General features: G+C 43.2%; 1 protein-coding gene across 5 annotated transcripts in view; it reads right to left on the bottom strand.

Annotated features, from left to right (window-relative positions):
- Window positions 1-26261, bottom strand: part of MYOF (myoferlin) — a 127029-nt gene that overhangs the window by 28285 nt on the left and 72483 nt on the right. For all 5 annotated transcript variants that reach the window (XM_036438570.2, XM_036438567.2, XM_036438572.2 and 2 more), the window contains 14 exons: window positions 25032-25187; window positions 23371-23502; window positions 20281-20444; window positions 17781-17895; window positions 15933-16038; window positions 14600-14745; window positions 12149-12322; window positions 10894-11002; window positions 9560-9637; window positions 6978-7159; window positions 6725-6883; window positions 6503-6601; window positions 5223-5384; window positions 3252-3417 (listed from right to left, as the gene is read on the bottom strand). In XM_036438570.2, coding sequence (XP_036294463.1) covers window positions 3252-3417; window positions 5223-5384; window positions 6503-6601; window positions 6725-6883; window positions 6978-7159; window positions 9560-9637; window positions 10894-11002; window positions 12149-12322; window positions 14600-14745; window positions 15933-16038; window positions 17781-17895; window positions 20281-20444; window positions 23371-23502; window positions 25032-25187 — 1948 coding nt within the window. The remainder of the gene's footprint in view (window positions 1-3251; window positions 3418-5222; window positions 5385-6502; window positions 6602-6724; window positions 6884-6977; window positions 7160-9559; window positions 9638-10893; window positions 11003-12148; window positions 12323-14599; window positions 14746-15932; window positions 16039-17780; window positions 17896-20280; window positions 20445-23370; window positions 23503-25031; window positions 25188-26261) is intronic.

Here is a 26261-nt window from a genome sequence, read left to right on the forward strand (position 1 = left end):
AAAATCTGATAAGATTTTAGACATTTTTTAGGGGACTATATGGCCAGCTTTTTTTTTTTTTTTTTTTTTTTTGCCTTGGACAGTTAGCCCAGTGTCTATACACAGCATGTGCTCAAAAAAGAATTATGTCAGTACATGTCTTTCTTTAAAGGATGCAGAAGTCTAGGGGAGGGTTGGGGAAACCTACATCTAAGGGAGCCTCCTTTTCGTGAAATCTGTTCTAAGACACAGAATAGCTAAGCAGGGTGAAGAGCTGCACATGTCAGTGGCTCGGTCAGTCCCGGTTGTTGAAATATAAGCTTAGGGAAATGGCACACGCCCTGACTATATGTATTTCCAGACTATTTGTGGCTCTGGATTTGGGAGTTACAGCAAGGACTCTGGGACAGTCCCCAGGCTCACTAGGTTGGTTCAGCTAACGGTATGCCAAAGCCTCAGCCTAGGGGGAGAGCGAGAGTGAGGGTGAGGGTGAAGGTGAGGGTGAGGGTGAGAGTGAGAGCTAAGTTTATCCTTTATGGAAGAAGCATCAAGCAGTCAGACACTCAACAGGAGCCCAGAACCCAAACAGAGCCAACTCTGCCAAGCCAAAAGAACTCTCTGCACAATCCACTGGGCAACTGACAGATCGGACATAAAGGAGTGGAGGGAAGACACATTTTCTAGGTACGGACCACGTGCCAGGCAGTGGGCTAAGCTCCTCACATATAGGATCTCATTTAATCCCTCCACAATACTGTAAAACATGTACCACTGTCCCTATTGTAAAAATTAAAAAACAAACCCAGTCTAAGAGAAAGCAAACCACTTGCTTTAGGCTAAGCATTAGTGGCAAGTGGAAATAAGGCATCTAGGTCTATCTGACTCCAGTTTGTGATTTAAGCATCATACCAGGGCCCAGAGCAAACAATGAATGTCAGAGAAATGATCAGGGCGACACCAGGGTGGCAGGGCATACTGACTTTTATTGAGTATCCAGGGCACACCAGTTGCTAAGCTAGGTCATTGGGTAGCCATATGGCACCTCCAGACTTATTAGCAGTCTCTCTGCTTCCAAGATTGCTCCCCACAACCTGGACAACTGCAACAGCAAAGAATGTGACAGCTAGATGGGCAGCCACGTGGGAACACAGCTGTATACAAATTCCTTCTTACAGTGTGAGTTCTCCACTTTCCCATCCTCAAGTAAACAAAATCTCAGGAATAGGGGGAAAAAGTTATTCTATGTGCTTCCAATATTAGGCCAACCAAGCAAGTACTTCCTCAACTCTTACCCTAGCATTACTGATTTTAAGAAAGTACCAGGCGAATCTAAAATAATAGATTCCAGTCTTGGAAACATTATGCTCCCCATGCTCCTTAAAGATTTTCCTCTTTGGGGCTCTGTGAAGCACTGACCACAGTTTCTATTCATCTCATAGAATCACAACCTGGACGCCTCTGCCTGAGGCCCAGCCTATCCCTGAGCAGTAGACACAAATAAGTCCACTCAAGTGACTTGGGCCAGAGCAAGTATGCAGCATTTGTAACGATTTCTTATATTTGCATCAGAGAACTTTCTTTCATGAAAGCAGTTGGAAAAAATGCTAGGGAAATGGCTTCTCTCCATTTAGTAACCTCAGATAAAACAATGCCTGCAGTTACTTTAATCCTTTTTGTTATAAAAATGTTGCTATTTTAGGCACTGTCAATTTAGCACAAAACACTTTGCCTGGGAAATTTATGGATAAACAGGGTTTTGCTCAAGTGTGACCGTGGGTTTTATTCTTTCCTCCTCTCTGAATCAGGGGTGCAGGATGCTCAGGCCCACAGAGCAGTCGAGTTTCAGAGGCTCTGTAATTAAAACCTCTAAAAGTGGGTTTGTTGCCGAAGCCGGTTTGGCTCAGTGGTAGAGCGTCGGTCTGCGGACTGAAAGGTCCCAGGTTCGATTCCGGTCAAGGGCATGTATATTGGTTGCGGGCACATCCCCAGTAGGGGGTGTGCAAGAGGCAGCTGGTCGATGTTTCTCTCTCATTGACGTTTTCTAGTTCTCTATCTCTCTCTCCCTTCCTCTCTGTAAAAAAATCAATAAAATATATATATTTTTTAAAAATAAATAAATAAAATAAAAGTGGGTTTGTCCATACCAAACCTTATGGAAGATTAAATAAAGCTGGTTAGCGGCCAGGCCTGAGGCCACCAGTGACCAGCTGAATGAGTGCCATTCTCTGTGGGCTCTACTCTCCTGAGGCCAGGAGCCCTGGGAGTTCCTTCACTGAAGCAACCCGGTCCCCAGGCCCAACACAGTCCCTGGCACAAGGTAAGGTGAAAACAAGTCTTTACTGAATGGACAAGGGCAAAATGCTATTCATGAACTATTTATTATGGAACGCTAAGGTAAGTACCACGCCCACTCTATCACTTACTTATTAATTACCGAAGTCATTTTGGCCTAAGGTAAGTCATTTAAACTCAGCAGGTGTTATTTTTTTCTTGATGGATAACAACGAATAATACCCTTCAAAGTACATCCCAACAATGCTGGGATGCATTAATGAGGTGGGACAACAAGTCAAAAGCAGTTTAAAAGAAAAGTCCCCTCCAACTGTGCACACGAGGTGTAGAGAGGAGGGCCTTGTATTTTGCCATAAAAATATTGACCACACCAGGCCCAGGCAGCACGGATCAGTGGTTGAGCATTGACCTATGAACCAGCTGGTCGCGGCATGATTCCCAGCCTGGGTTGTAGGCTCGATCTCTTGTGTGGGGCATGCAGGAGGCAGCCTATCGATGATTCTCTCTCATCATTGATGTTTCTATCTCTCTCCCTCTTACTTCCTCTCTGAAATCAATTATATATATATATATATAGGTCCACTCAAGTGACTTGGGCCAGAGCAAGTATGCAGCATTTGTAACGAATATTCATCATACCAGACTGCAATCACCCACCTATCTTCCCTACTGGACGAGATAAAAAGTTCACGCAGCACTCAACATTTCTGACAAAGAAGTCTTCTGCTCATTCCAGAGCAGCGTCCCTCTGAAGGTGACAGCTTGAGCATTGGGTCCCCCCAAAACGAGGCCAGGATTCGCGTCTAGCTCTGCCACATACTGACTATATTATCTTGGGAAAGTTACACTGCTCGCTCTAACTCAAACTGCTTCCTCATCTGCAAATCTGGACAATGACTACTTACCTCGAGCAGGTTTGCAAAGATTAAGTCAGATCAGGCATGAAAAGTCCCATGTGCTATTTGTAGACTTCATTTTACCTTTGAGCTGTGGCACGATATCCTCCTTCCCTGCATACGGGTCACAGCGAAAGCGGTCCAGGTGGTTGATGGTGCACTGGCCGACAATGGGCTTCCGTCCAAACTGCCTGTGATCAATGACCTTGATCACCAGCGGAGGCATGTACAGTTCCTCTTTGGGCAAGAACTGGGGGTCACAGAGGTAAGCGTCACTTCTCTCTACAAGACCTGACAAGAGCAGCTTTGCCAACAAACACCTCCCAAAGGATCAACCCAGGATCTTTTTGTCTGTTTGGCACAGCCCGGGGGACTCACAGTTAAGTAGCCCAGCAACTGGCATGCGAGGCAAGCAGTACACGCCTGAAGGCATGAACTCTGAGCCAGACCACCTGGGACGGGCAGGATCCTGGCTCTGCCACTAGGAGCCGCATGACCTCAGGGAACTTTCTCTGCCCCAATTATCTTCTCAATAACAGTAGGGTTGTTGAGTTAATACATGTGAAGTGCCCAGAATAGTACCTTAGTACCTGGCTCTGCTCTGTGACAGGATGTGGAGTTAGCATTTAGTTGGAATTTAAAAATGCTCACACTCAAAGGGGACCTTCAAGGGAAATAACTGTGGCTTGGGAATTTTTTAGCCCTGGAAGTTCAGTGCCAAAATGGGATGCTCATTTTTCCTCAATGCCTCTTGGTTCCTCCATGTGGAATCTGGTGGCCTTGGTGACGCTGTCTGATTTGGGAAGCATTGCTGGTCTCAGGTGAATTTCCACCTCTGAGCTTGCAGAGGGACAGGAGAAGCTGGGCTCACCTTTGCCGCCCAAGGCTAAATTCCAGGCTAGAACTTGGGGTGGCGGGTAGGGCGGGGCTGGGGAGTGGACACGGATGGTTGGAGCGGCCTGGCAGCGATAACTTCGGGATTTTGGCTTGGAGCACCAGGTGGTTCTCCATTGCACCATTGTCGGGGAAGATCATGGGCTTTGGTGTTGGAGGGACCTGAGTCCAAACTCTAGCCACCCGCTTGCTAGCTGTGTAAGCCACCTAACCTCTCAGTTTCCCCCAAAGTGAGCGTAAGAGGAGAAAAATGCTGCTCTCTAAAGGGTCAGTTTTGGACTGCTGCTGTAGTCCTGCCACTCACTGCGGGGACGTGGGTAAGACATTTCCCCTCTCTCCGCCTCAGCCTCCTCCTCTATAAAAGGGGAAGTTAATCCACAGCACCCTAGAGTTCAAGAGCCGGGTGTTGGAGACACCAAATGACGGGGCTGGGGAAAGGATCAGGAAGGTTCTGGACTTTCTACCCCGTCAAACTGAAGTGCCTTTATTTTTTATCTCTTTTCATATAGCAGAGTGAAACAGAACGATTCTTCTCTTTAAAAAGTGAAGGATTGTGGAAGGACAAAGTGACCTCATTTCCTTCCAAACTAGTCTGCGTCTATGATGGAAGACCGTGAACCAGAGCTGATGCTGCCACATTTCCAATAACCAGAGGGTAACTCTGACTCAACAAAGTAGATGTCATCGCAGGGGTGCCCGGAGGTGGGGCCCAGGCCCAGGCTGTTCGGATGTGGCCCCATTTCCTCATGTGGGTTCCACCCTGACTGTTCCTCCCCAGTCAGCCAGCCCCTATGTAGTGGGTTCTGGTCCCTGTGCACCTGCCGGGCCACAAGGGAGGGTTAACTTTCCGCCCTCAGGGCATTGGGCAAGGGCTTATCACAGTAGAAGAGATGGAAAGTTTCCTGGAGAAATACATCAGTATCGCTCATAGATAGTTCTGTCTCACTGGGGTTGTCTGAAACCTTAAGAAGCCATCACGACAGTGTAAGAGTGTAAGGGGGAAGAGGCACTGCCCAGTGACTCCAACGCAGTTTTTCTACTTGCTGTCAGACTTTGGAAATATATAAACTACATGTAGGTGAGCGGTGTCAATATATTTCATATTTCAAATAAAATCCAGCTACTCAGCACACACGAATGATTACAGTCTTGATACTGTACCACTTTCATGAAGAGAACGGAACCCGGAAAGTTGGGTGTCTTCTTAAGGTTTTTGATGACCACGGACTCTACCCTCTCCCCTCCACACTCCACAATGAGACTCGGGGATGTGATAGAAGCCATCTGGTAGTTTTTCATATTTCTTAAGCCCCAAGCTAGAATCTAAGAAAAACAATGTAAAGAGAAGGGAAGGCAACCCAGCATATTCAACATAATATTCAAAGGGAAAAATTTTCTCTTCATACTCAGTCAATTCTTTAAGGATGGCTTGTGAGGATTTGCTAAAAATCTCTTGAGAACATCATCCTAGAAAGCCTGCAGGCCATGCAACGGAGGCGGGCCTGCCACTCCTTCTCCTGCTGAGCTGCTGAAATAGCAGAGCAGTTGAGTGCACGAATCAAATCCTGGCTGTGCCACAGAACAGGAGGTGAACTCTGGCAAGTTGGTTAACCACTCTGGGTCCCATCTATAAACAGGACTGATAGTTTTATTTCTCCTAAGGTTATTTGAGGATCAAGTGTAAACTTCTTAACAGTGTCTGACATGCAAGCATTCAAAAATGACAGGTGTTGCTTAAAGCCATCTGCCTCAATCTTTGAGAACAAGAGCATGACAGCTTAAGGATAGAAATCCCAAAGTGCCTGCTGCTTGACTAACAAGGCCCCCAGAGTAGGCCAGACCCTGTCCATCGAACTACCCACTTGGCTCCATTGGCCTGTGTCTGCTCCATTGTCTGACATCTCACCATTTCCAATACTCCCTTCCCACTCTCCATCTCCACCTCCCTCTGTGGTCCCTTCCCCCCGTCTCTCTGTACACACAGGCATGCTGTTTTGAGTCTGTTTTTTCTCTCCCAGTTCTTTAGTTGACCCGGGAAACTCAGAAATCTATTGACTCATAGTAAATGAGAACTCGAAAATCCTCAGTAATGCTAGAATTGACTGCTCCTGTTGCTCTGACAAGTCTTCTATTTCCATGAATATTTCAAAATTTGAGGCAAATCTATAATAATAGAAACATAATATGCTAATTAGACTGGATGCCCTTTTGGATGTCCTTCCAGACAAACCTAGGACTGCGAGGGAAGCCCAGGTCCTGGGTGTCAGGGGGAAGCCAGTGCTGGCAGCCAGGGGAGGGAAGGTCTACTCTTGCATGAATTTTGTGCACTGAGCCTCTAGTTCTATAATAAATTGGAGACAGCAAGATCCCATTTCCTCTATGAAAGATTCACTACAGCCATATCCATTTGATTTGATCCCAAGTCACAGAGAGCAGCGTACCTCAATAGCAGTGAGCTGAACCACAGGCCGGATCCCCTGGGGGACCATGTATAGATTCGGTGCCCTTTGTGAGGGAAGAATGGGAAGGTTGGAGCCACCCTGTGAAACAAAGATGCAAATGTCAATACCGCCTGTTAGTTCAAGTAAACAGTGCCTGGAGTTGTGAACAGAATTTTAAGCAGCTACTCTGAAAGCATGTGTGAGTGAGGACTCGGCAAGTACCTTCTGTCTCAGAATCAGCTCTGCAGTTACAAGGACGTCCCCGCAAGCCTTGTCCCCATTCATTACTGGGTACCAGAGAAGCTTGGGCGCGATGTCCATTTCTGAGTTTAGTTTCACCAGAGGAGAGCACATGCTTCGTCCTAAAAATTCATCTTTGCCCTAGAGAAACAAACAATCCTTTAATTCCCCAAACAACACCCCTACACATCTCCATCAATCCCCAGAGCCATCTTAGAAATTTTAATTTACCTACCATTTTATCACTGTCAAAAAGTTCGATGACAACTTTGGGTGGGCTCTGTAGGACTGTTTGGGGTTCCCCACAGATTTCAATTTCATCAAATATAATGGTTTGATCCCATGTGGGATTCAGAGTACAGTGGATGATCTCCGTGGTTTTACTTCGATGGAGGAAGGAAACATGAGCATATGGGTCTAAAACAGAAAAAGAGAGTAATAGTGGGGTCATGGGCAAAGTCTGAAATCATAAAACTCCTAGAAGAAAACATTGGCTTGGCAACGATTTTTTTTAAAAGTTTGACACCAGCCGAAACCGGTTTGGCTCAGTGGATGGAGCGTCAGTCTGCGGACTAAAGGGTTCCAGGTTCGATTCCGGTCAAGGGCATGTACCTTGGTTGCAGGCACATCCCCGGTAGGGGGTGTGTGGGAGGCAGCTGGTCGATGTTACTCTCTCATCGACGTTTCTAGCTCTCTGTCTCTCTCCCTTCCTCTCTGTAAAAAATCAATAAAATATATTTTTTTTAAAAAAGTTTGACACCAAAGCAAAGGCAACAAAAGCAAAAATAAATAACTGGGACTAGATCAAACCAAAAAGCTTCTGCATAGCAAAGAAACCATCAGCAAAACGAAAAGGCAACCTGTGGATGAAGGGATAAAGATAATGTGGAACAGCCGGGACCGGTTTGGCTCAATGGATAGAGCGTCGGCTTGGGGACTGAAGGGTCCCGGGTTCGATTCCGGTCAGGGGCATGTACCTTGGTTGCAGGCATATCCCCAGTAGAGGGTGTGCAAGAGGCAGCTGATCGATGACTCTCTCTCATCGATGTTTCTAACTCTCTATCTCTCTCCCTTCCTCTCTGTACAAAATCAATAAAATATATTTAAAAATAAAATAAAATAAAAAAATAAAAAAATAAAAAGAAATAAAAAAAAGATAATGTGGGACATTTATAGATATGGATACATATACATAAACAATGGGATATAATTCAGCTTTTAATAAGCAGTAAATCCTGCCATTTGTGACAATATGGATGAGGGTATTATGTTAAGTGAAGTAAGCCAGACAGAGAGAGAAAAATATTATACGGTATTACTTATATGTGGAATCTCCCACAAAAAGTCAAACTCATGGGAAAAAGAGAATAGAATGGAGGTTGCCAGGGGCTGGATGGAGGGGGAAGTGGGAGATATTAGTAAAAGGGTACACATTTTAGTTATGAGATGAATAAGGTCTGAGGATTTCATGTATAACATGGTGACTATCTATAATAATAAGAGCATAATATGCTAATTAGACCATACAGCAAAAAGACCTTCTAGACATCCTTCCAGATGAAGCCATGGTGTCAGGGTCGAGACAGAGGCAGCCACTGTGATGGACCGAGGCAGTTAGGGGCAATCAGGCAGGCAGGTGAGCAGTTAGGGGTGATCAGGCAGAAAGGCAAGTGGTTAGGGGGGATCAGGCAGGCAGGCAGAGTGGTTAGGAGCCAGTGGTCCCGGATTGAGGGATATCCAACTGCCAGTCTAGGGATTACTGTGGGATCAGTCCTAAATTGGCAGTTGGACATCCCCAAAGCAGTCCCAGATTGCGAGAGGATATAGGCCAGGCTGAAGGACACCTCCCACCCCAACCTCCAGTGAATGAATTTTGTGCACTGGGCCTCTAGTAGATGAAAACACTGCACTGTATAATTGAAATTTGCTGGGAGAGTACAATTTAAGTGTTCTCATACACACAGACACACAAAAGGTAAATATGTGAGGTCATGGACATGCTAACTCAATTGTGGGAATCCTTTCACAATGTATATGTATATCATATTGTACATATTAAGTCTAACTTTTTCAATTACACCTCAATAAAGATGAAAAATGATAAGAAAAAAAATCCATTTATTCTCCACTCTAATTTCACAAAAACTTTTTGTATTTGCATAGAACAGATCTATCTGAGCATAAGCTAGTCTCTAAACTAAAGCTGTTTCACACGAGCCAAAAAGAGTACTTGGTTTTTAGCATTGTAGCATCATATGGATGTGACTCTGATTTTGCTAAACTGCAAGAGTTTTATGCAACTTCAGTTTAGAATTTTGACAGGATTCTAACTTTGACTTTCAATGTTTGAGTGCCCCCTGCTGGTGAATATTTGGAAATGTCTTCAAAAGCCATTTTGGAGATGTGGATTATGGGCATAACTTTGAATGTGCTCTAATTTGTAAGAAAAGGAAATCATTTATATATGCTTGGAAGACACCTCACATTGATGTGAGCTGCCAGAGTGTCAGGCACCTGCTATAAGGCCCCGGCGAGCTCTGCCAGCCTTCGGGTTCTGAAGTGGAATTCAACAGCACAAACTCCTGGATGGCCGGACTCCTGACCTTCCCCCTCCTCCTCCTCACCCAGCCTTCTCCTCAGAACCAATCCAAAGGCGACAAATGAGCTGAGCTGTCAGCGTGAACCTTCATGGTCGTGTCAATGTGGAAATGCGTTTTGCTGTTGTTAGAAATAATTGGAAGCATCCGCTTGGAGAAAAGTGGAATGGAGCTAGCCTGCTATGGAACGAGGTGTGAGAGGGAGGGTTTCTCCCTTTACCTGAAAAGCTGTCCTTGTCTAACGGCATGAGGTTCCTGGCTTGGTAGATGTAGCAGCGCAGATGGTACATGTAGGTTCCTAAAAGGAATGGGATGGAGGTTACTTACGAGCAACGTCATATTGCACACTACAATGTCCCTGAAATATCTGGAGATGATAGCATGTTTCAGATAAATGGGTCACCCAAATCTATTTCTACCAAGTAATGGACACATATATGGCAGTTCTGTTTCCGGTAGACGGAAACATTTAAAATACCACAGGAAGCTTGTTGCAAATGCTTCCATCAGGAGACCATTCATGACTCCTGGTGTCGGCTGCCTGGATTCGGGGCACAGCTTGTCATCATCGACCTTTGAGAGGGGACCAAGTCTCCAGGAGTTACAGAAATAGGACTTCCTATACTATTTTGGCACCAGATCTAGGAAATAGTTGTTTGTTCAAAATATTTATATTCTTTATCCTTATTTATATTAATACATATACATCCCCACCCCACTCAACATGCTCCCCACCATCATACCTCCCCACACACACATAATTTGAGGATAGTAGAGCATTGTGATTCCCTGCACAGATTCTAGACTACATGAGCTAAAATCTTGTCTCTATTGCTTACAAGCTGTTAAGACCTCAGTCAAGTTATTTATCTTTCTGCACCTCAGCTTTGCTCACCTGTAAAATGGGAACAATAATAGGCCCTAACAATGTTCAGTGCCTGGACATATATTACTTATATAACAATTTGCTATTATTACAAAGTGGGTCTGCCTCATTCTGAAATTCCTGAAGGTTATCATGGAAAACAACTTTTACTTAACTATTTGAGTATTTTTTTCTCTCTCATTATGATCATCTTTTGGGGGGCTTAATAGACAGGATGAGTACAGAGTATATTGAACAGAGTATGTTAAAAATTAATAATGTGACCACTTTCTACCCCAAATATGATTTTAAAGCTGCTTTTTAAAAATCCTCTTCCTAGCCCTAACCGATTTTGTTCAGTGGATAGAGCATCAGCCTGCGTACTCAAGGGTCCCAGGTTCGATTCTGGTCAAGGGCATGTACCTTGGTTGCGGGCACATCCCCATAGGGGGTATTCAGGAGGCAGCTGATTGATGTTTCTCTCTCATTGATGTTTCTACCTCTCTCTCCCTCTCCCTTCCTCTCTGTAAAAAAAATCAATAAAATATATTAAACATATATATTTTTTTAAATCCTCTTCCTCAATTGATGAAAATGAAAGTACATTTTTATTATATTTGTGATTTGAAGAGTCTTCTTGAGATAAAAATTTTACTACGGGAATGCATGAATACACGCCATAGACTTACTGTCAAAGTCACAGGAAACGATGGGAGTATTGGCCCCAAACACAGAGGTGGCGCTGTGCTTCTGCTTTCCTGCGCTTTTTTCATCTTCGTCCTCAGTCGTGTCTGCGCCCTGAGGAGGCAGAAAAGCAATGAGCCATGCCTACAACTGAAGAGGCGAGAATCACCAACAAATGGAAGAGTGGTTATTAAAACAGAGATTTCTCATCCAATCGCGTTATTTTTAGAGATGAACACAGCCCAGAACAGTAAGCAACGGCCACTTTGCTGGGAAGAGCAGGAAAGTGAAGCCAGGCCTTCTACCCCATGTCCAGGCTTATCACACCCTGCCACTGAGAGAAAAAGAGGAAAGAAAAAGTGTAAAGGATAAATGAGGGGATTAAAAGGATGCGAGGAGGAAGAGAAAGAACATCGGGAGAGGAACACAGCTGGTCAGCATGCCAAAACATAAGAAAAGGCTGTTTCTGATCACCACATTGGTGCAGATCAACCACCACCATTTTACTAATCACTCCTTCCATCTTTCTGCTTTTTCCCTCAGTGCTGCCTCCTCCTCCTCCTCCTTTTTTTTTTTTTTTTTTTTTTTTTTTTTTTTTTTTTTTTACTATATTTTTATTAATTTCAGAGAGGAAGGGAGAGGGAGAGAGAAATAGAAACATCAACGATTAGAGAGAATTGCTGATCAGCTGTCTCCTGCACGTTCCCTGTTTGGGATCAAGCCTAGTGCCCTAGACCAGAATCAAACCCAGGACCCTTCAGTCCGCAGTCTGACACTCTATCCCATTGAGCCAAATGAGCTAGGGTGTTCCTCGCTGCCTTCTTTATTGTGCTTCCATATGAATTATCCTCTAATTCTGTCAGCCATCCTTCTGTCCTTCCTCCCCTCACCCCCATATCTGTATATTTAACTTCCTCAGTTTGAACAGTTGTAGTTTACAAGCCATGATCCAAGACCCTGCGCCTTGGGTGTTAATAGATTGCCTGCAACAAGGGTTTGGGAACAGATATATTTGGAAAATGTTAGGTGAAGCAACATTAAATAGGTGTGTCTACAGCAGGACTTCTCAGCACTTTTGGGTGTTAATGGTGCATTCATTCTACAAAAATGACCGAGCACATAAGATGTGGAGCTTTCTCTCAAATTATATGCAGTCTTGCAGTCCTGGAGGAATCTCTGTGAAATCAGTGGTATTGTCTCCAACATTCAGATATTCTTCCTCGACCCATGTTAGATGAAGTTTGGTTACTGATTACTTACCAGGGCACCTTCCAGTTTAAAGATGGCCGCTGCACCGAGTGTTTCTGAAGGAGCCATTTTTCTCCTCCAGCGTCTGCGGCGAAAGGTATCTGAGCTGCGTTGTTTCCAGTGAAATTTCCAGCCAATTAGAGAAGCATATTCCCAGCCCTCCTGGTCTTCAAATTCTTTCATGGCCTGAAACAGAAGTTAAAAGTTTTCATGATGGTCATCGTGATCATGACCATCATCCTTATATTGATAAAGCAAACTATTTGGTTAACCAATAAATAGGTGTTGGAAATCATCTCTGTGCCAAGCACTGTGCTAGGAGCCAGGCACAAACAAACAACAAAACAGACAGGCTAGACTGTCTGCCCTTGCAGAGCTGATAGGCTAGTAGAATATAGAGATAACCAGACAATCCCCATGGAATGAGATGTTACCAAGGTGGTGGCTGTACTATCAGTAGAAGCATCTTATTAAGACTTGGTGGGTGGGTGGGTAAAGCAAATCGACTCTTTCTGAAGTTTCTTTCTTTGTCTTCACTTCATTAGCTCATAAGAGAACCTGCTATTGTGATATATTATTATTAATCTATCACATTATTAACACCATTTTATATGTGGAGGATAAAATGATACCATCTTCCCCAGGGTTTAAATATCTTGTTTAAGCTAATAGTTGCCACAATTACTAATTACACGAATATCAGGGTATATTACTCCTGCAATAATTAACAACTGAGTATAGTATTTTTTATCTTAAAACTATTTACCTATAAATGATCTCAGTTTTTAATATTCGACTCAATTCCCTCAACAAATATGAGTGCCTAGATGTGTCAGGGACTGTGCCAAGAGCTGAGGAAGCAACGATGAGAAAGGCAGAAAGGGTCCTTGCCTACATGTAGCTGACATTTTAGTGGTGGGAATTTTATGTAAACATCTAAAAAGTCTGGGTAGATTCAATAAGTGTAGAATACTACTGAGTAACATTGGATTGTAGAGATACTAGTAAGAACTCCATGTGGGTTAATATCATTGTAGGGGCTATTTTTTCAACTTTGAATGAACAGAAAATTCAGGTCAAGCACAATCTTGTAATTGGCCCTCTAGTTGTGTTAACAGTAGCACTGAAATAGTTTATGTAGCCAGGAGTGAAGCAGATTAGGGAACATGACTGAAATCTCCACAAGACCCTGGCAGAACAGGGTCAAGTTTCCAGTCCTCTGACTGCTGGCTCAGTGTTCTTTCCTCATCACCTTGGTGCTCTCACAGGGAAGAAGGACATCAAATGCCTGTAGAAATTTCTCACCCCATTAGGATAGAGATAACCAAACAACAAATATTCATTGATCAGCTCATTCAATTTATCCCATCATTTATTAGGAACAAGTTCCTGAGCTGGCAAGTAGGATACAAAGATGACTATGGATCCATCTTTGTGCCTAAGAAGCTCACCATCTAATAAAAAGTAACTTCATTCATTATATCTACTGTGTGAGTCAGGAACTTTGTGGGACAGAAAGGGGTTCAAACACCAGTTGTATTGGTTACTAGACATGTGACCTAGAGCAAGTCTATTTAATCTCTGTGAAATGGGGATAAAATGTTAACTTTGTGGATGGTAGATAATGCCTGTTCAGTATCTAGCCTTATTAAAGACATACAAAATGTGCTACTTGTTACTGTTACTAAAGGCCCGGTGCACGAGATTTGTGCACTTGGGGGAGGAGGTCCGTCAACAGGCCTGCACCCTCTCGCAGTCAGGGACCCCTCGCTCCTTACTGCTTTCCTGCAGTGGAGGTGGGAGAGGCTCCTGCCAAGGCTACTGCACTCACCAGCTGTGAGCCCAGCTTCTGGCTGAGTGGTACTCCCCTTGTGGGATCACACTGACCACCAGGGGGGCAGCTCTTGCATTGAGCACCTGCCCCCTGGTGGTCAGTGTATGTCACAGCGACTGGTTGTTGGATATTATGCTTTTATTATATAGATTATGTAGGATTAGTATTATTGTTCCACTTTATTATTATTCCATTTAAGCCCTACCATTCCCTAATTTGCAGCATGATGTGATACCCATTTTGCAGATGAGAAACAAAATGAAGCCAGGATTTGAATCTTTATGCCACTTATTCCAAGTCCTGAGCTATTGCCAATATTCCATTATGCTACCAAATAATTTCTGTTTCTGGTACTACTACCTCTTGAGTGGTTCGCAATATTTAGCCTGTCTCTGAATCACTTTGTTGCTTGGCTCCACCCTCAGAGTTTCTAAATTAGTAGGGCACCTCTGACAAATTCCTGGGTGATGCTGTTGTTGCTGATCAATTGGGGTGAGGAGCACCCTGAGAACCCTGGAGCAAGGTAGCAGGCCCTGATGGCAAATGGCTTCTGTAGAACAAGCTAAGTGGACTTCTGTGTGGTCTGCAAGGCAGAGCCCAGCCCAGATCCCTTCCACTGGCCCTCTTACCTTTGCAGTACTGGCAGTGGACTGTGTTGAATCTTTCTTGCGTTTTCGGACCAGCCTTCGTCGTCTATGAGTATGATACATTTTCTCTGCAGCAACCCAGGACTTGGGCTTATTATCGGGAGGAATAGTAATTCCATACTCCCAGCCTGTAACAGAGAGTGTGAATGGTTATCGAGAGGCAACACACTTGTCAGATCACCAAGTAAACTTCCAGGAGATATTCAGTCATTCTCTCTGCCCCTAAATATTCTCTACCATCATGACTGAATGCCACTGCTCCTTTCAAACTGTATATAGCATTATTCCCCTGGCTCCCTCTTCCTCGGTGGCCATGGGCTCCCCTCCACTTTTTTAACTCCATTCATTCATGGTAATTGACTGAATCTAAGAATAAAGCACAGTACAAGAGGCAGAAGCAGGTGGTGGTTAAAAGCATGTGGTCTGTGCGGTCACACAGTTTGAGTTCAAATCCCAGCATCCCTACTTGCCAGGCAGTGTATTAAAAAAAAAGTTTCTTGCAAGTAAGCAAACCTGCCTAGGGTCTAATTTCTCCAGTATCATGGCAAAATACACAATTTTAGAATAGAATTAATCAATATAAAGCATGCAAAGCATGAGAACTGTGCTCAGCCCATAGGTTGTGCTCAGTTAATGTTAACTATTATTACAACGCCCATGCACGTATCATACTTTTCAAATCTATTTGAAAGCTAGGTGTTTCTGGGTACTACTCCATCTTGCAAGAAAAAAAAAATCAGTGTTTTCTCTTTTGATAATTCCAAATGTTACAGTTTCATTTAAACTTTAGATCACTGTTCATAGAAAAAGATACACACCATTAGCAGAGGCTACCTCAGTAATCTGCATTATTGTTGAATAGGACTTCGAAGGTAATTTGTAGTCTCCAGAGAGGGAACGGGGTGTGGTTAGAATAGAGAAAATATCTCATTACAGATCCCCCCGGCATCCCAAAGTCCAGGCACCTGGGCCCCTTACCTCACATTTTTACTCTTGACAGTCCCCCACCCTGCACCTGTCCAAGCACTAGCTTGTCCTTCAGATTTGGCATCTGAACAGTCACAAGTAAAACTACATGACTGGTTGTCACAGGCAAACCAGCAGGGGTAAGACCCCTCCCTCCAAAGGAAACTTTACTCTGGCTAACCAGGGCCAGGCTAGTCAGAAATGAAACTAACATCTTACCTTTCTCTACTAGGCTTATTGGGGTGATCATTTCATAAGGTATATATAAACATGTCTAATCACTTTCTTGTACACCTGAAACTATTGTCAACTGAAATAAAATTTTTTTTAAATTAAAATAAAATGTTACCTTTCTCATCCACTGCACGATTTATGTCATATTCCCATGCATCGTCTTCCCACCTCCAACCTGGGGGGCACATGAGCTCACTGGGTGATGCTGCTTTGTCACCGTTCTTTAAAAAAAAAAAAAAAAAAAAAATGAAGACTTAAAGACTTACAACTAAGCCATAATGTCATCTAAGACGCAAAGATGAGATCTAATTCCTCACATGTAACTATGGAATTCACATGGTAACTGAGATAGCAGCTTAGACATGAGTCTTACTCAGAAAAAAATCTCTAATTTTTATTTAGATATAATTACTATATGAAAATTAGTTTAAAAAAGAGAACAATCTCTGTTTCCACCATTAGGGAATATGTTAGGTTGAACCATGGGAAATTGTTTTTGCATGTCAAAATGGTGAAATATCAGCAGTTTCATATGGTTCAATTTAATATTACAAAATGGTGTGACTCTTTTTATGAGGGGTTATATTGGAAAGAAACCATCAGAAATGGGTAAGGCATGAAAAACACATGTCTTCAAGTATGGGATAATGGTGCTGGAGGTTGTAGATAATAATCATGTATGATTGAAGAAAGTTTATTTTAAATAGTTACTTCAGTTCTGCACAAAAACTGATGGGGTGTTATGGGGGGGGAAGCTCATAGTAAAAAGAAGTAAAGGGGGAGGTCTGTAAACATATGGAGAAATACTCAGTTTTACTTTAAATTAAGAATGTGAAAATTAATATAGCAACAAGATACTAGTTTTTCAAGTATGGTCAAAGATGTTAAAATGGGATGGTATGTGTTTAGAAAACAGTCCTCTAATATGCAGCTGCTGGGAATATAAATTTATACAACCTCTTTGAAAGCAGTCTGGCAATATTTATCAAAACTTTATGTGCATCAAAACCTTGACCAAGCCCCTCTAGGGATGTCCCCTACAGATGAACTCCACAAGGGAATAACAATGTATGTCTAAGGACATTCACTGGCTCATCACTTATAAATGCCAAGAATTGAAAAAACACCAAATGTCCACGAAAAGAGTGCAAATTAAATTATATTGGGTGCCTATACCAAAACACTGCAGGCATTTTTCCAAAAGCTCATTAGAGCAAGGTGATTGTGTGGATCTATTGCAACTCATTTCTTTAATTTGTAATAAAACACTTACTAAAGAGTCCAAAATCAAGACTCCAAAATCTGATAAGAGCAAACCTAGATTTTAAAGAGAAAATGTCTTTCTTGGGGGGGGGGGGTCCATAAATATTTCAAGTCTACTTTTACAACCATCTTTTCTCCGATAAAGGCTAATATACAGAAAATAAAGCGTTTCATCAGAACAGCATTGGGTCTGGCAAAAAAAAAAAATGTACAACAGATCTATAAGTATTAATATCAAAAGCTGTCCAAGATATATTGTTATGTGAAAATTACAAGTTGTAGAACTGTGCATACAATTCTATTTCAGTGGGGAGAAAAGTTATATACTCGTGTACGAACAGAAAACTATGAATGGTTATCTCTGGGGAGTGAAATGTGGATCATGAAGAGGAACTATTTTTCATTTCCTTTTATGCTGTTTGAATAGTTTAAAAACATAAGCCTTCAATTTGTAAATCTTTTTAAAACTATTCCAAAAATAAATAAACATTTACAATTTTAAAAGTTGCAAAGCCTTTACCACATAGGCCAACGTCTTTTCTGCAGAAAATCACTATAGGTCGCTTGTGTGATGAATGCAAGGCTGTTCAGACGAGACGGAGCAGGAGGAGGGGAGACCACGCCTGTGGTTAGTGGATTCACGGACCGGGGGCCCAACCAGCTAACGTGTAAGGCTCTACCTCGGGAGCACGCCACTCACCGTGTCTGTGTAGGGGTCTTCGGCCGGCTTCCACTCGCCCCCGGGGTAGCGACTCTCATTCTGATATACTTCATCCGTGAACTCCGTGTGACCCGCATCGGCCTCAGTCAGCAAGCTGTGGGCGAGGCTGGTGTTAACAAGGGAGAAATGGCAACTGACAACCCCCAACTCTCTCCACTGGTCCAGAACCATCCACAGCCTGGATGGTCCCGGTTCCCTCCTCCTCACTCTGGCCCTGTGGGTGCTCCCCGCAAAGCTCCTCTTTGTCCTAATAGCTTTTGAAGGGGCCCATTAGAACAATGAGGCCTAAATTACAGGGAACTCCTCAGACGAGCAGGGTTGCTGCTTCGCAGTAGGTAGGGTGCGGACTGGGGAAAAGGATTGTGGGCAGCATCTTATAGGGACCTCCTAGTCCATATATCTGTTTCAGTTTAGGGCTGTTCGAGATTTTTCTCAGCAAAACTCTTGGCTATCAGTTCAAAAGAATAGGCAGTCATTCTTCCTCATTCACCCTATTTTAAAAAATGGAGTGAGAACATAAGTGAGAATGTCACTGGCACATCACTTATAAATGCCAAGACTTGAAAAAACTAAATGTCCACAAAAAGAGTGCAAATTAAATTATTAAATGGGGCCCAGCGTGGAAATTCTTACTCATGGCTTGCTCCGTCTTAAATGGAGTTTAGGTTTTCTGGATAGTTGCTAGGCTAGGCAGCCAAACCAGGTCATTTAAGACTCCAAACTCCATCTGGGCCCTTGGGAAATCTATACTGACTCTCTGCCATGCCAATTTTCCTCTTGGATATGAAACTATGTTGACAATCCATAGAGGAAAGTACAGAGGCTCCAACTTCGACTTAAATCTTCTGCCAGGTGTTCACTCAAGTGAGGTTTCTTTTTCCTTTACCGGTGCTACCTCTTTTCCCTGCTGTATTCTCCCCTAGAATCCAGCACTGGAAAGAAATCAGAACACACAGAGTCCCAACCCATTTGTATAAATTGGGCTCATCCATCACTTTCCTGGGCTCCAGAGAAGGAGGAGACCCCGTAGCTGTCTGTGAGGTCCCATTCAGCCCTGACAGCCTTTTACCTTCTGCTTTTTCAATCACAATGCCCCCTGCCTTTCCCTGTCCTCACTAACCTTTCTCCCTTCTGTCCAATTCAAATCTCATTTCCCTTCCCCTTACTAGCAACCCAAACTCCGTCCAAAGTAAGCCGCCACAGGTTAAAAGCAATCATGTGCAAACACTGGGTCTTAACAGAACAGACCCAGCACACCCATTTCCCTCCTTCCTCAATGCCTATGTGATTACAAGAAACAAATGTGGGCAGAGATCACAAACTAGTTTGAGGTCTTAAAATCCAAGTTCACAAGCTTGGTTCCTCCACACTCAAGCGCACCATCATGAAGTGGGAGAAGAGGGACCTCCAGTCCTGGTGCCGTAGGCAAAACACATAAGCCAAACTCCAGGGAAAACATGCTTGCTACTCTCTGCTGTTTGTTTTTTTTTTGTTTTTCGTTTTTCATTTCCCCCCTTTTTAATAATAGCTTTTGAGATACAATTTACACACCATACAATTCACCCATTTTAAGTGTTTCCTCTACTGTTTCTTACAAATATTCCAGCATAATAGCTGAGTGCCAGTTTTAGTGCCCAGACTAGACTTGTAACACTCATAACCTGTGAGCCTTTGATAAGTTAATTATTCTCTCTAGGTATTGGTTTCTTCATCTGTAAAGTGGAGCTAATATTATTATTTGTTGTGACATAAATCTCTGTGTGTCTTTTACATTTCTGCACACAGGACTCTTAACTTTTGTGACAGACTGTCTTTTCAAGGATGTTTACATGGGAAACAAATTTGGAAGACAGAGAGGATATTTCTTTATGGAGCAAAGAGCCAGCATGCTTTTCACCCACCATAAAATATTTGAGTTCCCTAAACTCAAGGTTCCTCTCCTGCCACATCACCAATTGCATGTACAAGTGTCATCTGACTGTGTTCGTGTCACCCTGTGGGAATTGGGGCTCAGAGAAGTAAAGTAAATGTTAGCACTCTGGTATTGCTATTGCCTGGACAATAAAGTATTTTGTCTCTGAACCAGGAGTCTTGTGTCTCCAATTAACATTATCCATGAAACTGATAGGTTATTTTGCTAAGCTTACAAGAAGGTAAAAATCTCAGATATTTTATAATTTTTGACACTACCCATCTTGTAGGGCTGCGGTCTAGATTCAGTAAGATGATATCAGTGCTTAGCACATGGCTCCGACACATTCACACAAAAAAGTTCTCAATAAAAGTTAGTCCCAGGGTCTTCTTGTATTTGTTTGCCTTGAATGGGACCCTAATGAAACCTTTCAAGTTTCTATGCATTTCTGTAGGCTTACTCCTACTCATTGGGTGTTACATAAATGTTATAAAAATGACGGGGAAGATTCATTAACCAATTTCTAGGGGAAAAGCTTCATTGACATCATTTTTATCAGAAACTTACCTTCTTTCAGGATCAACTGTCCAGCTTCCTTCCCACTCCCAGCCCTTTGGAGGCAGGAAGAACTCCCTCTTGAGTTTTATTTTTCCTGTGACATCAGAAAATTTATGGCGACCCACTAATCCAGAAGTGCCCCATTTTCCAAACATAAGAGCTTGGTTTTCATACTATTAAAAAAAAAAGAAAAAATGGAGAAACACCATCAGAGAGCAAGAAATAGAACCAGCCCATAAATGTTTAAGCCCATCCAAGACTTAAGCTAACCAGTAATAGAAAGTGAAAAAGCTCAGAAGGTATGAGCCAAACTTGGGCTGTTAATGATTATGCAATTTAGGATAAACCCAAGACTCAGTGTTCCCAAATGTAAACCTGGGATAATCTAATACTATACATCTTATAAAGCTCAAATGTGTAAATGACTGGGAAAGTGGTTTGTGAAGAATGGTATATCGTGCTAATTGTTTCTATTATTATTTTGAATGGCTCCATATTGTTCTCTGAACCTAATCTTTTAGATACCTATCAAAAGTCCTCAGCTTATGAATATGCAGGCTTCTAAGTTTATTGGAAAACCTACTGCCTAGAAGTTGGGGCACATTTCCCCATAGAAAGAATATTATAACTGATGCTACAGGGAATCCACAAAGAACTTGCCTGAAACACGAAGGTTGTTTAGCACCTAGCCTTGATGGTATCTAAAAATCCTGAGCCTTCATGCCCACTGGTGGGTAGACCGAGACTTTTTTGGAAGCAGGTTCAGTGGCAATGGCAGACTCCGGTTTACAGAGCACTTCTTTCTACGTTAGAATTTATAATATATATATAAATATCTATAATCTAAAATATATAATCTATAATAATCTGCCCTTTATTATGTCAACTATCATAAAGGACTGATATTTGCTAGAGTGAGTGTCCCTGTTTGAATCCAGAAAAAAAAAAAAAAAGTTACATTTGTCTGCTGATGAGCTCATTGAGAAGATGATTGGCGTAAGTGATAAAGGAGTTTTTGGCTAAAGGAGGAGGGAAGAAGCTTGAGTAGGGGCCTGATGGGGACATCGGGTTCAAGGACACATAGTGCCGGTCTCAGATATTGGCTCTGAGCCCTGAGAGGAGCTGAACGTGAGGAAGAAAATGGGGGACCTGTTGTCACAGGGGCTGTCAGACTTGGGGGCATGTGCACAGTTCCTTTGGTTTCCAAGTGACAAGGACACAGGAAGAAGGAACAAGACATTCAAACCACTTCTGCTAGGAAGCCAGCATGGCTCTAGTGAAATCCAAGGTAGAAGCTTGGCACGGACAAGAGGGCATCAGCAGCAATAGAGATGAGGGCTTCACGTGGCTCTAAGGCTGTGGCCTTTAACTAGCAGTTTGGTAAGAATCGTTAGCACAGGTGAAGCACCTCAGAGACTTCCAGAAGTCTAGGGTGGGGAGGGTTTTTGTAGAGAACTGAGGTCTGGCATTAGCACAGGAAGGAAAGATCCAGCAATATTTCCATTATTGTTATAAGTGTGCCTCTACTGGTACTCCCAGGCTGTTAGAACCTGGAGAAACTGGAGTCACACAAAACAAGTGAAATGGGTGGATTATCTCTTCATGGGAATTGAAACTCCAGTTCCCTCTAGGCAGGGAAGGATCTGGAAATGGGAAAGGATGAAAGGGAGCCCTAGACTGATCGATCCTTGCTCAGTGCTAGCTTCTCCAGGCTTAGCTCCCGCCGCAGAGCTGGAAGGTAGGTGGAAGCCAAGAAATGCTAGAGGACGGCAGAAGCAAGCCTCTCCTATGAGTGCCCTGATGAACTTCCACTTCCATTACCCATCTGACTGGACATCAGCATCCACCACGCAGGGCCTCCCCTGTGACCGCCAGCACACCCTCTGTCTATTTCCAATTGCACTTCCAAGCCTGCGCTGTAAGGACTCTGTGTGTCTCCCATGTGTTTGTTTCTCAAATAACGTGTTCCCTGATACCCCTCATCTACCCACATTGGGATCACCTCTAGCGCTAATCCCTCACTCAGCAACAGAATAAGAATCCCTGAAATGGCTCTGGCAGCAGCATGTTTAACAAGACACCCTGTTATATAATCACTGCAATAGATGATGAGATCCTTGAGGACGGGGCTTGGCTTCTACATCACCTGCCTCTGTGCCTGGGATAAAGACACTACTCCCTAAAAACTTGGATAGATGTGGAATGGTAGATGGGTGGATGGATAGATGGATGGATGGATGGCCGGCCGGCCGGCCGGCCGGATGGATGGTTGGAGAATTTGGGTGGAAGTCTGCTATCATGGATTTATTTATTCATCCAGGAAATATTTATGTGTCAGGTGCTGCTAAATGAATAAAATAGCCATGGGTTTCTTGCCCAGCAAGCAGATAAGAACCACAATCTAGAACCAGTTGTCAGGCAGAGTGTCGGGCAGCAGGAACATTTATAAACTAGTTGGAAAGAAGGTAACCTCCCCATTTATTTGAGTATGGAGGCCCATCTGCAGACAAGGGGAGTTCATCTGAAAATTATCAAAAGAAACCCACTGAATACATATAATAAATTCACCTCAAAAAGCACGCTGAGTTTAAAATAGTATATAAAGAACAAATCCAAATAACTCTGTGTTTAGCTGTCCAGTTTGTGAAAATTATTTTCATTGGTTTCATTGTAATGAGACTTTTAATAAGCAAAAGTCGATTTTTAACTCAGCGAAGGTTTTACAAATGATCTCTGTTTTTGTAAGCACTCGGGCAGCATTTCCTTTGGTCTCAGGCAACCCCCCCTGAGGCTTCCCCTCAGCGAGAAGGGAGTCTCCTGTGGTTTACAGGCTCCTGACCCAGGCAGGCTTCTCGGGGTCTGCACTGTCCAGTGCCCTCACTTCTGGTTTGTCTTTGTGTGAACCACTCGGTCTGTGTCCCCGTGATGACAATGAAACCTCAAGTCAATCTTTCCCTGTTCCCTCAGGCTCGGGTCCCTTGGCTGGCATTTTAGGCAGTAATGATGAGGTTGGTGGTTTCAAATATGTGTGTTTCCCCTAAGGATGAAAGCAAAGCTACCCCCACAAAGAGGAAAAGAGAGTGATGACGTGAAATGTACCATTTCAGCGTAGACAGTGAATGCTCCCTCGGCGAAGCTATTGAACTTCTTCTCAACAGCACTTAGGCCCAGCCAGATGTTCACTCGCAACTCCACAGGCACCTTTGGCCCATTGTTTTTCTCCTGTGGGTACTGTGAGATGCACAAAGACATGGTACATTGGCGGGGAGGGGGCACAGCATGGGCTGTGACATTATCATGAAGCCAAAAGCAGGCCAAACATCCAACCATTGCTCACACCGGAAATGTTATGTTTTCGCAGTTAAAATATTTCAAAACATGTAAACAGTATCATGTTGCTCTCTGATTTTTAAAGAAAGTACAGTTATATTGGATAAAAACATGCAACTTGTGTTAAAATGTAATAGGGCCATTATTATTCTTTTTAAATGAATTAATAAATACTTTGAAATGGCTCACTTTTAATGTATATAACGGTAAATATTAATAGTCACAACCCACAGGAGCAGAAGTTCTCTGGGGGTCTTCAACAATTTTTGTAAAATTATTCTTTTTGTGGAAAGGAGTCCCAAGATCAAGAAGAACCCCAGTGAATTATATAATTCCCTAAACTGGATAATGAGTATTAACAAAATCAATAAGTATATAAAACATTCCCTTAAAAGCATTTCGCTGTGTATCCACCGAGTTCTAAAATCCAACATAGAGAAAAGCACTCGGCTTCCTCTCTCCCCCGCTGTGAAATTTATTTATTAATCAGTATGCTTCCGCCCACTGCTGAGGTCAATTATAATTGTGCTTCTATCTTAAGTAATATTTATCCCGCCAAGAGGTACTTGAGAGAAAATAATCACTCCAGTTCTATTTTCACCCTAAAGAGCAATGAGCCCATTTATTAAAAGTTAGCAGATTCCTCCTTGTTTTAAGAGAACACCGCCCCCCCTTTTTTTAAAATTTTTCCCCCCTCTTCTTCCTCTTTAATCCTCCCCCGAAAATCCAAAGAACTCATTGGGTTCAGTCCATGGAGAGGAATGTCAAACATGCGACTGAGAACGATTCCCGTCTCTGTCTGCCGGTCCCAGGGCCTCCTTTGGTTCTCCATATGCACACACTGAGCAGGTCGTAACCCAGAGCCCTCACTCCGGGGATTATGGGTTCTGAATCATATGCAAAATACTGGATGAACGTGAGATGTTAATTATTCTAGAGGAGAGGGCCAGCAGCTTTTATGAAATATTTAAAGGAGTCCATGACTCTAAAAAATGCCCAGAACCCCTGCCCTAAAGTAATAATTCTCCCAAATTTTCAATTTGAGAACACATTTAGTTAGGGAACAGATTCCATACAATATATACTTTTTTTCTACTCCCAAACAACTCCCTGGAAAGGAAGGGGAGAAAGGCACTGGTTTGCATGAGGCTTTAGAAATCAGTGGAAAAATTCATGCCAGAAAGCAAAGCATTCACAATGCCATGTGAACATCAATGCCTCAAAGTCCTCTCCAGAGTCCTTGATTGAACGCCAACAAAACTTGGACCACTCTCTGGGGATTACCCACCCAGAGGAAGGGGCCAAGATGGGCTGGAATCGATCACCGGTGCCCTAGCCACGCAATGACTGGCAAACTGTAAAGCAGCCCTTTCTCGGGAATATGGGCTTTGCATTTAAGGATTTCACTTTACACAGTGATGAGGCCATACCTTCAGAAAGATGGTTTGGATCTTCCCACAGTACTTCCCAGATGCATTCTCCCCTCTGGTGGAGTACAAAACCTGATGCGCGGGAATGCGTGCATAGGCCAGTCTTTTCTCTCCCCGGATCATCCAGATGATAATGTCAGGCACGCTGTTCTGAGGCTGGTCACGTGGGTGGGTGGGAAAAGAAGCAAAGCTAGCATAATGCACATGGACTGGCAGGCTGGACCTGCAGGGTTCCTCTTGGCAAAGAAACACTGTGGCCAGGGGTTGTCTGGCCCACATTCCCGAGTCTCACATCTTTTAGGGCCACACTGGGAGCCCACAGGGCTGGGGGAGGCTGTGGATGGCCAAAGAGCATCGCAGGAAGCAGAGGGGGCTTCACCTGCCCAAAGCCCCACCTGCTCGCTGGGCTCCCACAGGCGTTTTAGGAAATACGCCTCTTATCTCGCCCGTCATATGAAGAAAGCCGCCAACAGTAGTCAAGGGTTACAAATTCCATATATTTTCCAATATGAAATACTCATTTAGTTTTTAAAAACCACTTTTTTTAATTATAAAGGTAATACAAGTTCACTATAGAAAATTTGAAAGCACTGAAGTATAAACAGTAGAAAATAAAAATTACCCATAATCACATGTGTATTTTCAAATGTGTTTCTATTTACAAATACATTAGTCCCCTGCCCCACCTGTGAAGGTCAGTAGGAGGGGTCCTCTGTTCCTTGCTCTTTCAGTCCACAGAATTTGTCCAGCCCTTGCTGCATGCCCTGCCACTGTGGTAAGCCCTTGACACTCATCATCCTCTTTAGTCTTTATGAAACAGTGCTGTGAAGTGAGTAACTATATTTACCTCCATTATACATGAAAGGAAACTGAGGCTTAGAGAGTTTGGATACTTTGCCCAAGTTTACACATGGTAGATCCAGATTCAAAGTCAAGTCTTCCCAATTCTAACCCAAGGAGGCATTTGCTCCTTATCTGCTACTTTATCACTCTACTTGAAATACTCTCTGTTCTGTGATTATGATAATGATTTGTTCATTCTGAAGACCTTCCCAGGACCACCAACTCAAAATTCTTCTGCCCTGACTTCAATGATGTCCATCTCTTTATCCATTAGCATCTTGGCCAGCAACTCCTTGATTTTCATCATCCATCAGATCTGGCCAAAATCCAAGGCAATGCACCAGGTTTCCCTACCACCATCTCTATCCTATGCCATTCCATAGGATC

Source organism: Pipistrellus kuhlii, unplaced genomic scaffold, assembly GCF_014108245.1.
Source record: "Pipistrellus kuhlii isolate mPipKuh1 unplaced genomic scaffold, mPipKuh1.p scaffold_m20_p_15, whole genome shotgun sequence".
NCBI classification, from domain to species: domain Eukaryota; kingdom Metazoa; phylum Chordata; class Mammalia; order Chiroptera; family Vespertilionidae; genus Pipistrellus; species Pipistrellus kuhlii.